We start from the raw sequence: 15,891 nt of genomic DNA, 5'->3' as shown, positions 1-15,891 counted from the left end.
GGCCTCTGATAGCTTTTGCAGATTCTGGCTATGAACATGCTGCTGCTGCTAAGTCACTTCAGCCGTGTCTGACTCTGTGTGACCCCATAGACGGCAGCCCACCAGGCTCCCCCATCCCTGGGATTCTCCAGGCAAGAACGCTGGAGTGGGTTGCCATTTCCTTCTCCAGTGCATGAAAGTGAAAAGTGAAAGTGAAGTCGCTCAGTTGTGTCCTACTCTTCATGACCCCATGGACTGCAGCCCACCAGGCTCCTCTGTCCATGGGATTTTCCAGGCAAGAGTACTTGAGTGGGGTGCCATCGCCTTCTTCACTATTAATATGAGTTTCTCAATTTGTAGAAATACCTAAACAATATCAGGTTATCTGTGTTTCCCAGGACACATCTGAATTCAGTCTAAACAATATTTGTGAGCACAGGCACCTGCACAGCAAACATTTATGAAGGGCTCCATTTCAGTTCCAGGTGACCTGCGGAATCCATTCTTTCCTTTTTGAAGTGCTATATATTTACATTTTTAACCACTACCTAATTTTATTTTCTTCAGATAGAAGTGTTTGCAAAACACACATTTACTATCTAGTTGCATGAGTAATCTGATGTCCATTACGTTCTCCGTTCCAGCCCCCACTCTCTTTAGACACCCAAATGTTACTGCGATTGGATTTCCTCTTTCAAAGCAAAGCAGTACTAGAGCTCGGCATTCTTTGCACTGAGAACAGAAATAACAAATACAGCCAGCATTTATTGAATTCCTATTGTATTACTGCCACTTATTAAGCACCCTGCATACATTATTTCATTCATTTCTCATAATAACCCCATTTAGGTTTAAGAATTATTATCTCCACTTTATAGACGAGTAAACTTGAAGTTTTTCACAGGTTAATAGAGAAGATTTGAAAGGAAAAGAATGAATTCACTTTGTGAAACTGTTGAGTTTGAGGTGTCTGTAATACGTGTGGGTGATCAACTTTTTGTTGATCCAGTAAGAGCATCTAGGTAGAATTGATAGCATTGTTTTGTTTTTGTAACAGCTGTTTTTTATAATTGTGGCCTAGAAGTAACTTTCACTTAAGTAAAAAATGTTACAGCAAAAATAAGTAATATGCTAATAATTGAACTTCATGAAATAGTATCTTTAAAGCTAAAACTTAGGGTCCACAAATGATTATCCTGGTACAGAAATATCACACATGGACCATCGAGAACCTTATGTTTGAATCAGGGCTGAAGCAGACTCACCAGGGCTCCTATTGGCATTTGAAGGAATAGTATTAGATTTGGGGGCAGGAGAGGAGCACTATTCCTCCTGGGATGCAGGGGGTCAGGGATAGGCTCCTCACCTGCCCACAGGACTGCAACCCTTGTTATTATGTTGCTTGTGCCTGCAGAGGGGTACCAGTAAAGGGCAGTAGGAGCTGAAACACGCATCCAGGGGAAGAGATAAAAGCAGGTGCTATCCATTTATCCAGTCATGAATTTACCAGTGTGTCTAGGGGATGCCACCTTCTGACCCTACAATGGCTAGTGGCCAACCTGGCAGCTTCCTATTGCTCGGGAATAGGCTTATACTCTTACCTGTATTTGTAAAGTGGTTGAAGGTCCGAGATTCTTCCAGGAACTCTTAGCCTCACAGTTTAAACAGGAAGCCATTGCTCTAAAGGGTGAACCTGAAAGTCATTAACCCCTCTAGGGTTTCTCATTTGTAAGATGGTGGTAGGATGTTGGAAGTAACCAATGACACTGTCTCCTCCTACTTGGGAACATCTTTTGTGAAATCATTTGTTGTTGTTGTTGTTGTTAAAGGTTACTAGTAAAAGCAGCAGCAAGTCTGTTTTCATTTGTTCTGTTAATTTTCAAAATCTTAATATAGCTTATTGGTGTCAGAATCAGTTGTCTCAGTAACAGGAAGTAAATGCCCAGGTAGGTATGCTTCTTCATTCTCTTGGAGACCTGCTGTGAAGGGGCCACACCTACCGCTTAGAACTTCCCTTCTGAGCCACAGTTCCCTTTGTAGTCATGGAAAGAGAATTAGGATGCAACTGAGATTCTTGTGTTTCCATCTGCCATTATATGCACCTCAAGGTGGATCAGTCTAGTAATTCATTCTCTATTCCTGTACTTCAATAGCAGAGTTCTCCAGAAGAAAGACTGTATCATTTGGTGTCTTCAGAAGCCATAGTCTAACCTCAGAATCACATTAAACTTTCCTAGTGATGATAGAAGTGGCGGCAGCAGCAGAGGAGGAGGAATTGTTGTGCACCAGCTCGGTACCTGACACTTGGAACATTCTGCCTCGTTTAGTTTATAGTTTCCCTAGCTTGCTAATACAGTCCCTCAGGCAGTAGATGGCACAGCGAAAACGTAATCCCTAGTCTGCCTACCTCCAGGGACTGTGGTCTCTGGCTCTGAGACTCGTCTTACAGACGACTCCAGATCCTCATTGCTCTCCTTGCGCACCTGCCTCAACTTGTGCCAGCTTTCTGGGTGATCACTTATGCTTCAGAGGACAGGCAGGTGCCAGTAAGCTGTCTTAAGCTAGAAACTCAGGTGCGTATCTCTTGTCCCTTATTCTCTCCTCTTCAGAGGAAATTACTCTCGATTCCAGGGCCTTCTTCCACTCTTCTGCACCCTCTTCCGTTTTGAATCCCATCCTTTCTGCTGCCACTTTAGTAGTTTGTATTTCTCATCCACATCTTCTCCAGCTACCAACATAACATACCGTGTTTAAGAGCAAGAGCTTTATGAGTTAAATCTCCATTGTTTTTCTCCCTTGGGCACATTGGACCATAATGTGGAGGGCATTAAAAGGTAAAAAGAGCCCTGAACACAGTACAGTGAGTGTTTTACAAGATACATATTAATAAATTATTCCAGTGTTACAAGGAGTTACGTAAGAACCTGAAGTGTGAGGTCACAGCTTGCATACCAGAGAGAACTGATACTCCTCTTGTATTTCAGGCATAAAACTAAAATCCAAGAGTTTTCAACTTAGACAGGTAGCACTTAGAGAAAGAATCCCAAGGCTCCTCCTCATGCAAGCCTGACAAAAGTGAAAGTGTGTTTACAACTTCACCTTTGATGCAGACACTTGTCTCAGGGAGTCAAATCCCAATGGGAAGGGACTGATTGCCTCTTCTGTGCTTCATTGAGGATACACTGTGTGGAGAAAGTATTGATGAAAGAGCCTGTTTAAGATCCAGAAGAATGATCAATTGCACCTTTAAAATGAAGATCTGATTCTGTTATTACCTTCCTTAAACATTCCCTGTTGCATTCTCTTCACAGGACAGTATCCAGAGGCCATAGTAGGCCACAGCTGGGGCCCGCTGTAGTCTGTTGGGCATTTCTGCATTTGCCTCAGTGGTCTTGCCCTGTCACTGTCTGACAGTGACCTTGTGCATAAAGGACCCAAATTAAATGTCACCTTTGCTGCCCTTCACCCATGTTGTTCTGTCCTCTGTTCCCAGGGCATTTTGTGTACTTCTGTAAGAGCAAGTGTCAACACATTATAATAAATCCATGACTCTCTCTACTGTTAGTCAAAGGTGGGAATTAAACTTTTCGTCTTTGTAGTCTTCCTGGTGCCTAGCAGTCACTAGTCAAGTTTACTACTGATTTACTGCAGTAGAAGTTCCTCAGAGGACTATCGGTTAATCATCCCATGTTCGCCTTCCTTGTGTCTTAACAAAAGTTCTGCTTTTCCTGATTATTTACACTTTACAAGTGATTTGTTTCCTTTTCTGTCCAGGCAGCATAATTCGTTGTATGAGGCGCCTGGAAGAACTACTTCGACAAATGTGTCAAGCAGCAAAAGCCATTGGAAACACTGAGCTGGAAAATAAATTTGCAGAAGGTCAGTATCCAGCCCATAAGGTTTTTCTAGTAATTTCAGCAAATCCTGTTGAGATTTGACCTCTTGACCACAGCCTAGGAGAACATTTTCAGATATTCTTCAAAGGATTGCCATGGCAGGCCACCTAGTAGCATTCAAAGAAAATATCAGTGCGTGTTAGAAACAGTTTGTAAATGAATATAGATAAAATCTCAAAATGTTTATTGTGCACTTATTGTGTGCCAGGCATTGGTTTAAGCACCAGGGAATACAGCAGTGAACAAAAAAGACACAAACCCCTGCCTTCATGGCACTCACATTCTAGTGCAGGGAGGGGGACAGTAAACAAGTCAACAGTTAAAATACATCAGGTGGTGATACAGACAGAGAGACAACAGAGAACTGAAAGATGGATATGATGGCCTAGAGCCCCTCCATGTGTACTTGATATACTTGAGCAACAGGCCAGTGTGGCTGGAGCACGGTGAGCAGCGAGTTGAACAGTGGGGGTTGGAAGAAGAAAAGAATGGTCCTGTAGGCCCCAGCACTCAGCTTTTTCCTCTGAAGTGATCGGAGGTTTTGAGCACAGGAGTGGGTGCTCTGGCATGGGTTTCACCAGGCAGTTCTTGCTGGTGCACTGTAGATAAGTCTGTAGATTAGCTCGGTGGAAGCAGGAAGACCAACTCAGGAAAGGCTGGCTAGATCATGGTGGTAGTGCTGGGGGGGCACACATGCTTGCACATAATTTCATGCCATCTGTGTGTTGGCCAAGAAAAAGGACTTCAAACACCAAAGAATAGAGACACGGTGCTGCTCTGAGCTGGTTGCCCACAGTCAAACCTAGTGATTTTGCTATCTACTTAGTGTTTGTTCTAAGAAGTTGTTTGCAGAAACTGGCTTACGTTTTCTTTTGTTAAATAGAGCAGACCTATTTAATCACTGTTGGGTTTAAGCCTAGTTTTGTAAACTTTAGAAAAGTTTGGCCTGCCTTAGCCCAGAAAGTATTTCACATGGTAACTGAAATATAGTACCTTCCATTGTAGGCTGAAAATTCATGCTTTTGGGTAACTAACTTCTTTTGACAGCTTATTCCTTCCAAGTCTTTTAAAATAATTTTGGACATCCCTAGCCCCCACACACATGGGGTACTTTAGAGTCAGGATTCATAAGAACAGCGGTCTGCTTTCGAAGTTTCCCATTTCTCAGAGATGGCTATGAACTCCTCTAGGTGTCTTTCAGACCAGCAAGGGTTTTGTATTTCCCAAACTGTCTTCTGACCAATTTAATGAGAATTGTTAAAAACCCCAGTGGATGGGCATTACATTCTTTGTGGTCTTGAAATTTTAAATCGTATTTTCTTTTCTCTTAGGAATCACCAAAATTAAGAGAGATATTGTGTTTGCCGCCAGCCTCTACTTATAAACAGTCAGCTAAGGAATGTGGAATTGTGAACTGTTCTCCACCTGTCTGATTACAATCAACTGTAAATGCCTATAAGTATTGATTTGGTTTTCCTATCTCAAGACAGTTGTCCTGAAACATTTTAATATGTATTATATTTAAATCAAGCATCATTCTAAGAAAGCATATTACATACACATTTGTACATGAGCGTTACATTTTTTAATAAAAAAATGTACAGGGGGGGCATTGTTTAGTGAAAGGCCGTTGAAATTTTTTTAAATGAACTTACAGCTATTAGATAACCATTGTGTTAAATGTAACTATATACACACAGGTAAAGTAGGCATCCAAGAGGTATAGTAGCAGCAGTCCCTTACAGGCTTGTACACCGGGAAGAAAGACGCATCCTCTTGCCTTCTGGTTGCAATCATTTTTCTTTAGAAAGCAGGCCAGCTTCATCTGGGCACTCTGCCACCTTCAAGGCTGGTGACTGTTCCGATAGTGATTCCCTGTCGTCGGTGTTTCATGCAGAGTTGTATGAGAATCCTCCTCTTTTCTTTCTTTAAAAGGAGAATTTCTCTTTTTGAAGAAATCTGATACATATACAGCCTATGGAGAACAGGTAACATTTAGAATGGGGCAGAGTATTAAATGATAAAATTTTAAATAAATAAGCTGAAAAACCATAACAAAAACTGCAATAACCAGTGTGCAAAAAATAAAAGGATATACATTACAGGGTACAAGTTAAGGGTACCAATAAATTAGTGGCTGGGCTTCCCCGGTGGCTTAGTGGTCAAGAACCTGCCTGTAATGCAAGAGATGCAGGTCCACTCTCTGGGTGAGGAAGGGCCCCTGAAGAAGGCAATAGCTACTCACTCCAGTATTCTTGCCTGGGAAATCCCATGGACATGAGGAGCCTGCCAGGCTAGAGTCCATGGGTTCACAAAGAGGTGGACACGACTCAGTGACTAAACGTCAACAAAACATTAGTGGCTAACAGGTATTTTTGTTAAAGACATTCTGAGAGTTGCTTTGTTATGTCTTGGGCAAAAAGCTTCACTCTGCCAGCCAGCCATTAATGAAAAAAAGTGTCATTTTTCATGTAAATTATTTTCAATTTATACCAAAAAGAAAACTTTATACCCAGGGCTTTTTACAATTAAAAAAAAAAAACTTAGTAAATTTTTTTAATAAGTTCTGCAGAAAGAAAATAACCTAGGTATCATTTGCTGTCTGTCCTAAAATGACTTTTAACAACATTGGGGTCCTTACCCAGTAGCAGTTATTGAGCCACATTTTCTGCCTTAACATAGTTTTCTCATTGGAACCTTTTTTTCTACTTATTTGTCCAAGTGTTCATCAATTTCAAGATGTAGGCTGCTGCCATGTATACTTACAACTAATATTGCAACCAGAGCTCCTTGAATGAGTCCAGTCAACACATCACTCCAGTGGTGTTTGTAATCAGAAACTCGAGAAAGGCCCACATAAATGGACGCAGCAACAAGACCAAATTGCAGTGTAGGGCGTAAAAGTCTTGCCCAGTCTCCCTTCATTCTGGCTTGAAGATAAAGCTAATAGAAAAGATGAGGGTGGGGGGTGGGTGGAGAGTTTAATATACCAACTGAAGACTATATTTTATATTAAATATATTTCTAAAGGATCGATGTTTTAAATGATAGCATTAACAATCATTAATCAGTGTTATTATATATGGAAGAAGGCTTTTGGCAAGCATTCTTGTACTCATGAATACCTAAAAATTAATCCCAAAATAAAATACAAATTGCCCTAGTAACAGTTTACAAGAATTTATTACCTATCTAGTTAGACCACTCTCCAAATTATAAACAAGGTAAGCGTTTCTGTGTTTATAACCTAGGATTTCAGGGGCTGCTCCTTCCCTAAGTAAATACAATAATCTGCCTAACTAAATAATACAGTCTGTAGTTTAGTCCTGATCCAGTGAGAGTGTTCTTTCAATAGCACCTGTACCCTTTAAAGTTCCCTTTAAACTTCCATGATTTTTCCATACACTAATCAGACCTGAGAACTTCCCCTGTGTCAGCCTGCCCTTGACTTTGGTGCATCCCCAAAGACTATAATAAAGAACAAATTTGGAATAGTTTCCTATGAACACCTTTCAGCAAATATAGTCTTTTTTTTAACTATATCTAATAATATAATTCTTAATATTCATTTTAAAAACTCTGTTCAATAATTTATGGCTCATAAACTTACTTAAATGCAGTCTGCAGAAAACAATTTATGTGGCTGTGCCCACTGACCCTGCCTATTTAAAGTAGATCGATAAGTCCATTCTCTGGGCACTGCTGTGCGTGTTCAGTTTTTAGCACCTGGCAAAGACCCAGAGGTTGTCTAATTTTATCAAGTACTTTTATAGTATAAACATCTAATCCTAAAAGAGCATACCAGTTGTTTAACTGAGTTGAACTCATTAATAGGCTGAAGTGCAGAGCTTTTTGCAGAGCTCCTCTCCCCTTTTCTGTTTGCTGCTGTTGGAGCTATAAACAAGTACAGAGTAAGAGGCTTGTCTCAAAATTCTGGAGGTGGTAAGATACTTGGTTCTGGTTGGGGCAAAGTTACTTAGCATGTGCTAGCTGAAGCCAGTTAGGTACCACAGCCGTGGCAGATAAGAGTCACCTCATTAGTTCTTTCTGGAAATTTTTTGTTAATTTTAAGGAAAACAATTCTTTAACTAGGGGCCAAGTTTTGTTATGTTATTATCGAAAAGTTTAGTTGTCTCTCTTCTAGTTATTGTTAAGCTATCTTTCCAGATGATGGTTAAAGGCATCGGTTATTTAGACTATAAAAACATATACTTAGGAATTGCAAATACTTGACATGAATGCAGACATATTAGGGAGAACTGCACCCATCCCTGCTAGGAACATAGTGAAAAACAACTCTCAAGTGGACTTAGGGGTTTATTTTATACTTCCAACATAAAGGAAACTCAGGACTTTGACTTTAGGTAGCCCACACACATATGTTAAGTAAGTTATTATCTTGCCCCAATCTCCTCCTCAACATCCCTGTGAAGATAGCATTTGCTTATGGATCAATAACCAAACACACTGCAGTATACTCTAGGTGAAATCTTTCCCAAGTACCTAATTAAATAAGAGTCTGTGTTCATCTCTTCTGGGAACTAATGGCCATGGCTTGAGTAAAAGCTCTTCTTACAGAACAATTCTCAGCTCTGAGTGAGACTGGCTAATTGAATGGGCTTCCTATTTGCCTGTTTTGTATCTCTGGGTCCAGGGCACTTGATGTAGCAAAAGCCAGGCACCACCTCTAGCCCTGCTCTTCCCGGTGAGGACTTCGGTTTCAGTAGACCCTCAAGAGGTAAACACATTGAGTTTGTTGAACCTTGGGTCACCTGAGTTGCACGGTTGACATGCCCTGAATTCCAGACCTTGACAACTGACCTCTTGTGTTGCCAGCCCAAAGTCTATCCTATATAAGCAGGTCCAAGAAAGCATACAATGCTGACTTTCTGGGGGCTCCACTTCCTAAGCCTTTCTCAGGTTCCACAGTGCAGATCTTTTAAGCTCCCACCCTCGAGAGGCACTAGAGATTCAGCTTCCTCCTACCACTCCTTTAACGCTTTCCAAAATCTTGTACCTCTTGTTTATTGTCTCCTTTTCCATTCTTTGACTTTGTGGATTTATATATTTTTTTCTATTCTACTCCTTGTCCTTTGACAGGGGAGAGAAAAGCATATATGTTCCTTTAAAAACAAGTCTCTATTCCTCCATCTTTCTCTGTCTCAGAGAAACTGAATATCTGATGTATCTCAGCACTGCTATATTAGAACTAGATGTGGGGACTGCTCATGCTTTAATGCCAGAGTTGAGAATAAAAAGGCTTTGTAACCTTTGTTGCCTTTGCAACCTGTACTCTTTCCCCTTCTCCCTATACATGCATATGTTAATCACATATGTACTACAAGAAGGAAAGCATTCAATTGCTTATATCTGAAGATTTAGAACTTCCAGAACGTAGCCCTGCCTGACTTTATGAGAGGGCCCAGACTATGACTCGCGGCAGACTTGGCCCGGAAATCTGCTGGGCTGCATCTGCTCTGGGGTTTATGTATGAAGGAACTGTTTAGTTTTCACAAGTTGTAGAAATGGTACCTAACAGATTCATGATGGGCTGCTGGCAAACAAAAGCTATGGTTAGATAAGAACAAGCCATTTAATAGAAAATGGAGAAGAGTGGCAGCCACACTAAAAAACCAGGTGGCCAGTGAGACAAGTGGAAATTCAACTTTCTGGTGAAGTAGAAAGGTCACAACTAGAAATAAAAGACAAGCTTCTGGCAGGACAAAAGCAACCTGCAGCACTTCACTAAGGTGCTTCCCAGAAGCAGAGGCTTGACACTGTGATACTATAGATTCAGGAAGCCCCAAGGCAGGACAGCAGAGGAACAGAGGATGAAACATGCAGCTACCAGTTCTGTAAGCAAAGCAATCCACGAAACTCCAGACAGCAAAGGAAGACTTGTTGACATAAAAAGGGAGGCTGAAAACAGGGACTGCCTGGCGAAGGAAATGGTATCCACTCCACTCTTGCCTGGAAAATCCCATGGAAAGGAGCCTGGAGGGCTACAGTCCATGGCCATGAAGAGTTGGAAACAATTTTGCGGCTAAACAACAACAAAACCTTGTTTTCTTTGGAATCCTAACTCTAATAATCAGAATTAAGCCTGCTGTCATGCTTTCTGTGGCAGGTTGATACCCTACTACTGTTACCATCAGTGGTATTTCTGATGCTGTTTTTCTTAAGTGACATGTTGGAACAAATAGGAGTCAAAGTTCCCTGGTGAAATGCCTTTGGGTCAAGACTTGGTCAGATCTTTGTTCTGGGCTCCAGGTGACTTCCCTGATGGCTCAGTTGGTAATGAATCTGCCTGCAATGCAGGAGACACAAGAGATGCAGGTTCGATCCCTGAGTTGGGAAGATCCCCTGGAGAAGGAAATGGCAACCCAGTATTTTTGCCTGGGAAATCTCGTGGGCAGAGGAGCCTGGCAGATTGCAGTCTGTGGAGTTGGAAGGAGCAGGCACAATTTGGCAACTAACCCACCACAAACACCACCAGGTGGCTAAGGAATGTAGGCAGGATCCCTTCCCACAACCAGTCAGCAATCCCACTTTGTGATCTGGTTAAAACTATCTGGGGGGACTTCCCTGGTGGTCCAGTGGCTAAGACTGAGTCGAATCAAGAGCTCAGAGCCAATCTGGTACAGCCACTGCATGTGCAGAGCCTAGTTCCAGTCAGCAGAAACTGGTTTGAAGAGACCTTATGACTCGACCAATATCCTCCATTAAAGGATCTAGTTATACAATCTCATTTTAAAAATTCAATTTAACTTTTTTTTTTAATTAAACTGTTGAATAAGGTATTTTTTGAAGCCGGTTTGTTTCTGCCGTTCCTCAGTTGACTCTAACATATAACTACAAAATGCTGTTGCCTCATAAAGTCTCTTAATACAGGCATACCTGTATTAAGCCATACCTGGAGATGTTGTGGCTTTGGTTTCAGACCACTGCAATAAAGTGAATATCACAGTAAAGCAAGTCACATGAATTTTCTGGTTTCCCAGTGTATATACACGTTATGTTTACACTATGCTGTATAGTCCATTAAGTGTGCAGTGGCATTTATTATTACTATAAAGTACTAACAATCATCTGACTCTTCAAGTTGCAATCTTTCTGCAACACTAATATGAAAGACCACAAATGACCATAACAAATAGAACAGTAATAATGAAAAAGTCTGAAATATTTTGAGAATTACCAAAATGTGACACAGACACACAAAGGGAGCAAATGCTGTTGGAAAAATGGCTCCAACAGACTTCCCTGGTGCAGGGTTGCCACAAACCTTCAATTTACATGATAAAATGAAACACAATAAAACAAGGTATTCTATATTTTACTCTTAAAATAAGGGGGTCCCTCCACCCAATTTTCAACTAGAGTCAAGGGCTTATTTTCACATTTTTAAACAGTCATTTGAAATGTGATCATATGGACCACAGCCTTGTCTAACTCAATGAAACTATGAGCCATGCTGGGTAGGGCCACCCAAGACGGACGGGTCATGGTGGAGAGTTCGGACAAAATATGGCCCGCTGAAGAAGGGAACAGCAAACCACCTCAGTATTCTTGCCTTGAGAACCCCATGAACAGTATGAAAGGTCAAGAAGCAACAATTAGAACTGGACATGGAACAACAGACTGGTTCCAAATTGGGAAAGGAGTACATCAAGGCTGTATATTGTCACCCTGCTTATTTAACTTATATGCAGAGTACATCATGCAAAATGCCAGGCTGGATGAAGTACAAGCTGGAATCAAGATTGCCAGGAGAAATAACAATAACCTCTGATACAGGTGATACCGCCCTATGGCAGAACATTAAGAACTAAAGAGCCTCTTGAAAGTGAAAGAGGAGAGTGAAAAGAGGGGTTGAAAACTCAACATTGAAAAAACTAAGATCATGGCATCCAGTCCCATCACTTCATGGCAAATAGATGGGGAAACAATGGAAACAAAGACTTTTTTGGGCTCCAAAACCACTGCAGATGGTGACTGCACCCATGAAATTAAAAGATGCTTGCTCCTTGGGGGAAAAGTTATGACCAACCTAGACAGCATATTAAAAACCAGGGACATTACTTTGCCAACAAAGGTCTGTCTAGTCAAAGCTACAGTTTTTCCAGTAGTCAGGTATGGATATGAGAGTTGGACTATAAAGAAAGCTGAGTGCTGAAGAACTGATGCTTTTGAATTGGGGTTTTGGAGAAGACTCCTGAAAGTCCCTTGGACTGCAAGGAGATCCAATCAGTCCATCCTAAAGGAGATCAGTCCTGAATATTCACCGGAAGGACTGATGCTGAAGCTGAAACCCCCAATACTTCGGCCACGTGAAGAACTGACTCATCTGAAAAGACCCTGATGCTGGGAAAGATTGAAGGCAGGAGGAGAAGGGACGACAGAAGATGAGATGGTTGGATGGCATCACTGACTTGATGGACATGGGTTTGGGCAAGCTCCAGGAGTTGGTGACGGACAAGGAGGCCTGGCGTGCTGCCGCCCATTGGGTCACAAAGAGTCAGACACGACTGAGTGAACTGACTGATTTGAAAAAAAAAAAATGCAACTGAGACTGCACCTGGTTTACGGAGCCTAAATATTATGTGACCTATGACAAAAAGTTTGCCAGCCCCTGAACTAGACTAACAGCATGCTCGACACAAAGAAATACACCCTGACCTACGACCATGCCAAGTACACCGCCGTTCCACCTTCATGTGATGAGAGACCTGGCGAGAGAGCACTGAAAGGCGTGCCTTCGCTTTCTTTAGGATTCACAGAATTCCTAAAGGTAAACCTCAATCCCTCCTTAAATTGGGCGGGCAAGCACTACCTGAACACAGCGGGGGGCGAGGCCCAGACATGAGGCAGTCTGACAGGCAGGGAAACCAAGCTGAAACACACACTGAGAGGTACTTGGGTTCCCACTGGAATAATTTATACAGAAAATTCGTAACAGCAGTGATACAAACAATCGTAGTAATCTACAAACGTCTATAACAGCAGTGATATAAGCAATCTAGGGTGACAGTCTCCCTATGACAGTGCTGGGAAAAACTGTATATTCCTTACTGTACTGAAAAAACGACGGTTTCAGCCCATGCCTATTTTCCTGAACAATCAAGTAAATTTGGATTCTGGCATTTGGCCAAAGTCAAGGGGAGTCAGAGTCAGTTGCACATCAACTGTCTATATGGAAAGAAGCCCTGCCCTTTGCTCCTACCAACCTAGGTGTTTTTCAGGGGGCTAACTCACAGGGTTCCCACTGGAGAATGATGGTCAGGTATTTTAAGAGACATTTTTAACTAGAAGTTAATTTCTGGGTGTCAGGAATTAACGGAAGTTTTGGCTATCAAAGACTATCCTCAGGATTTAAACTGACTACATCTTCCAAATCTGGGACTGACCCATGATGCCAAGATGCCTAGAACAAGATGAGTCATTGCCTAAGGAAAGTGTGTGTGGCAGGGGGCAGGAGGGTAGGTAGTGGTTAAGTGATGTATATAAATACGAAAGCTGGAAAGCAAGGAGATATCCATGTATTTGGGCTGAAATAAAAGCTAGACCCTACATCCACATCAAGACAGTATTTCCACTGCTCAGAGTCAGTGAAACCCAGTGTGTGGCTGCTGTAGCCTGCCAGCTTCTCCAAAGTTCTTGGTCTATGACAAACTTCATCTGAATTTTTGTTGTTGTTGCATTATACCTGTACATCTAAATGGCTCATACCGACCCAATTACCAAACTAGAGTTGAGGTAATTTACCCTCTGCTGTTGCTGCTGCTGCTGTGTCGCTTTAGTCGTGTCCGACTCTGTGCGACCCCATAGACTGCAGCCCACTAGGCTCCCCTGTCCTGGGGGATTCTCCAGGCAAGAACACTGGAGTGGGTTGCCATTTCCTTCTCCAATGCATGAAAGTGAAAAGTGAAAGTGAAGATGCTCAGTTGTGTCCGACTCTTCGCGAACCCATGGACTGCAGCCCACCAGGCTCCTCCATCCATGGGATTTTCCAGGCAAGAGTATTGGAGTGGGGTGCCATTGCCTTCTCCGAATTTGCCCTCTGCATATATCTTTAATTTGCCTCTTCGTTTATTCCTGGGTGTCCACAGGGCAGGCTAGCCATCAAGGCCCTCTCTAGTTTCATCCTCCATACATTAATTTCATATTTCACCAAAAAAGCTCATTAAATGTTTCTGTTTGGCAAATATTCAGATATTTTAAGGTCAAAGTAGCAAAGAAGAGCAAAAATAATTATAAGGTCTAGAGTATGATACATCTGAGAATATTCTTTGTAATTAAAGAGTGGGTTGAAGTTACATGTCAGTTGAAGTAACATGAAGTTACATGTTACATCTTACTTTCAGAGATCTGTATTACCTGATTTTCAAAATAACTGGACTAGGGTTCAGCTCAAGTAATCAACAAAGCAAGGGAGCCTGATTAACAAGAGATTCCCAGAGGGCTTATAGACCTTAGCAGCTCCTCCCAAGGCCCCTATTTCCCCATCTGTGAAAGGGGTGGCAGTTATCCCTCTTCTATGTCATGGGAGCTATCAGAAAGAGACAAAACAGAGTGGTGTAAAAGCAAATTATTTTCAGTATCAACCAACCTCAGATTCTTAGGTCTCTCTCATAAAGAAGGACTTAAAGATCCTGACACACGAGTGAATAACAAACCACAAAAGCAGCCCTGCTGGTGTCTGTCTCTGGGGCATACAAACATTCAAAAGCCATTCACTGTAGTCACAAACTTTGCTTTGGGAAAAGTTCTCGGGATACGTTAATAGCTCCAGCCTTTCCCTTCTCCCCTGGTCCCACGCCCTATTTAAAAAGAGGAGAAAAAAAAAATGGTGGCTCCCTTTAGGAAGAATGGTAGCTTTTCCTAATAAGATAAATGAACTGAACAGTATTTGTTGTTACTACCATCAAATAGCTCTTTCCTGATAGCTCAGTTGGTAAAGAATCCATCTACAATGCAAGAGACTCTGGTTCAATTCCTGGATTGGGAAGATCCCTTGGAGAAGGGAAAGGCTACCCACTCCAGTGGCCTAGAGAATTCCATGGACTGAACAGTCCATGGGGTCACAATGGGTTGGACATGACTGAGCAACTTTCACTTTCACCATCAAATAAGTCACATTTCCCATGGCACAATTTCAGAAACATTTGGGTATTTTTTAAAAAGGAAGTTCTGAATTTTGTTGAATTGGTACAGTTTCTTCCTTGCAAAATTAACACATGAGGAAAGCCTTGCAATTTCAAGAGATGTTGAAGAAGCCAAAAATTAGCTTTAGTGAAAAGGTTTTGAAGTTGTAGATTTGAATTTTATGTAACACATCTGCAATTTTTACATTTTATAAATTTTATGCTCTTTTAATTTCTGGAGTTTGGTTTTTTCAAATAAAAGTAAGATTCTGGTAAAACTGATATTAAATTCTTCCTAAATGAAACCAACCAAGTAACTTCCAGAGGGTTATCTTAACAATACACATCATAAATCTTTACTCCACATCATAGATTTAATTATTATACAGTACTTGTGATCTGAGGGGAAAGGGTAACTGAAAACAGCCAGATAACAGAAAATTGACACAGCACAACTATATAAAAGTTCACTTACAAAGAAAAATTACAGCTGATCTTTAAGGGTAGAGATCTCCTTTCCCCACCAAATTTTGATAATTTTATACATAAAGAGACAGAGGATTGATAAAAATAAGTTAATTAAATTGACCTTTGAAAACCCCTTGTAGTGCCCTAAAGCCTGGTCTTGCACTAATTGCTGTCGATACACATTCATCTCTAGTTTGATATGCAAAATATGGGTGCCGGTCTTCTCTAACTCTTCACTGCTGACTTTGTATAATACAAGTACCACTAAAATTGCTCCTGCAGACTATACTGATGACAAGCTCCTGAAGCAGCAACTGGCACTCCCTGAAGCTGAAACCTTTCTAGTCCATGGAAAGCAGTCTGGGCAATGTTTCCCAAAGTGGAAGGAAAATAAGACTTGCTCA

The 15,891-nt window shown here is 41.5% G+C and overlaps 2 protein-coding genes across 3 annotated transcripts in view; one reads left to right on the top strand and one right to left on the bottom strand.

The window, feature by feature from the left end:
- The window catches only part of MTREX (Mtr4 exosome RNA helicase), a 93,902-nt gene extending 87,982 nt beyond the window's left edge, over positions 1 to 5,920 (top strand). The window contains exons 26-27 of the mRNA XM_052658989.1: positions 3,754 to 3,858; positions 5,207 to 5,920. Of these exons, the coding sequence (XP_052514949.1) occupies positions 3,754 to 3,858; positions 5,207 to 5,259 (158 nt within the window). The 3' untranslated portion in view covers positions 5,260 to 5,920. The remainder of the gene's footprint in view (positions 1 to 3,753; positions 3,859 to 5,206) is intronic.
- PLPP1 (phospholipid phosphatase 1) overlaps positions 5,446 to 15,891 on the bottom strand; it is a 116,927-nt gene continuing 106,481 nt past the window's right edge. For both annotated transcript variants that reach the window (XM_052658993.1, XM_052658992.1), the window contains exons 5-6: positions 6,642 to 6,818; positions 5,446 to 5,850 (exon numbers count right to left, since the gene is read on the bottom strand). In XM_052658993.1, the coding sequence (XP_052514953.1) occupies positions 5,719 to 5,850; positions 6,642 to 6,818 (309 nt within the window). In that variant the 3' untranslated portion in view covers positions 5,446 to 5,718. The remainder of the gene's footprint in view (positions 5,851 to 6,641; positions 6,819 to 15,891) is intronic.

The sequence above is a fragment of the Budorcas taxicolor genome, chromosome 20, assembly GCF_023091745.1.
Source record: "Budorcas taxicolor isolate Tak-1 chromosome 20, Takin1.1, whole genome shotgun sequence".
Classification (NCBI taxonomy): domain Eukaryota; kingdom Metazoa; phylum Chordata; class Mammalia; order Artiodactyla; family Bovidae; genus Budorcas; species Budorcas taxicolor.
The sequence above is the reverse complement of the archived record's forward strand: the minus strand, read 5'-3'. Positions and strand labels throughout refer to the sequence as shown.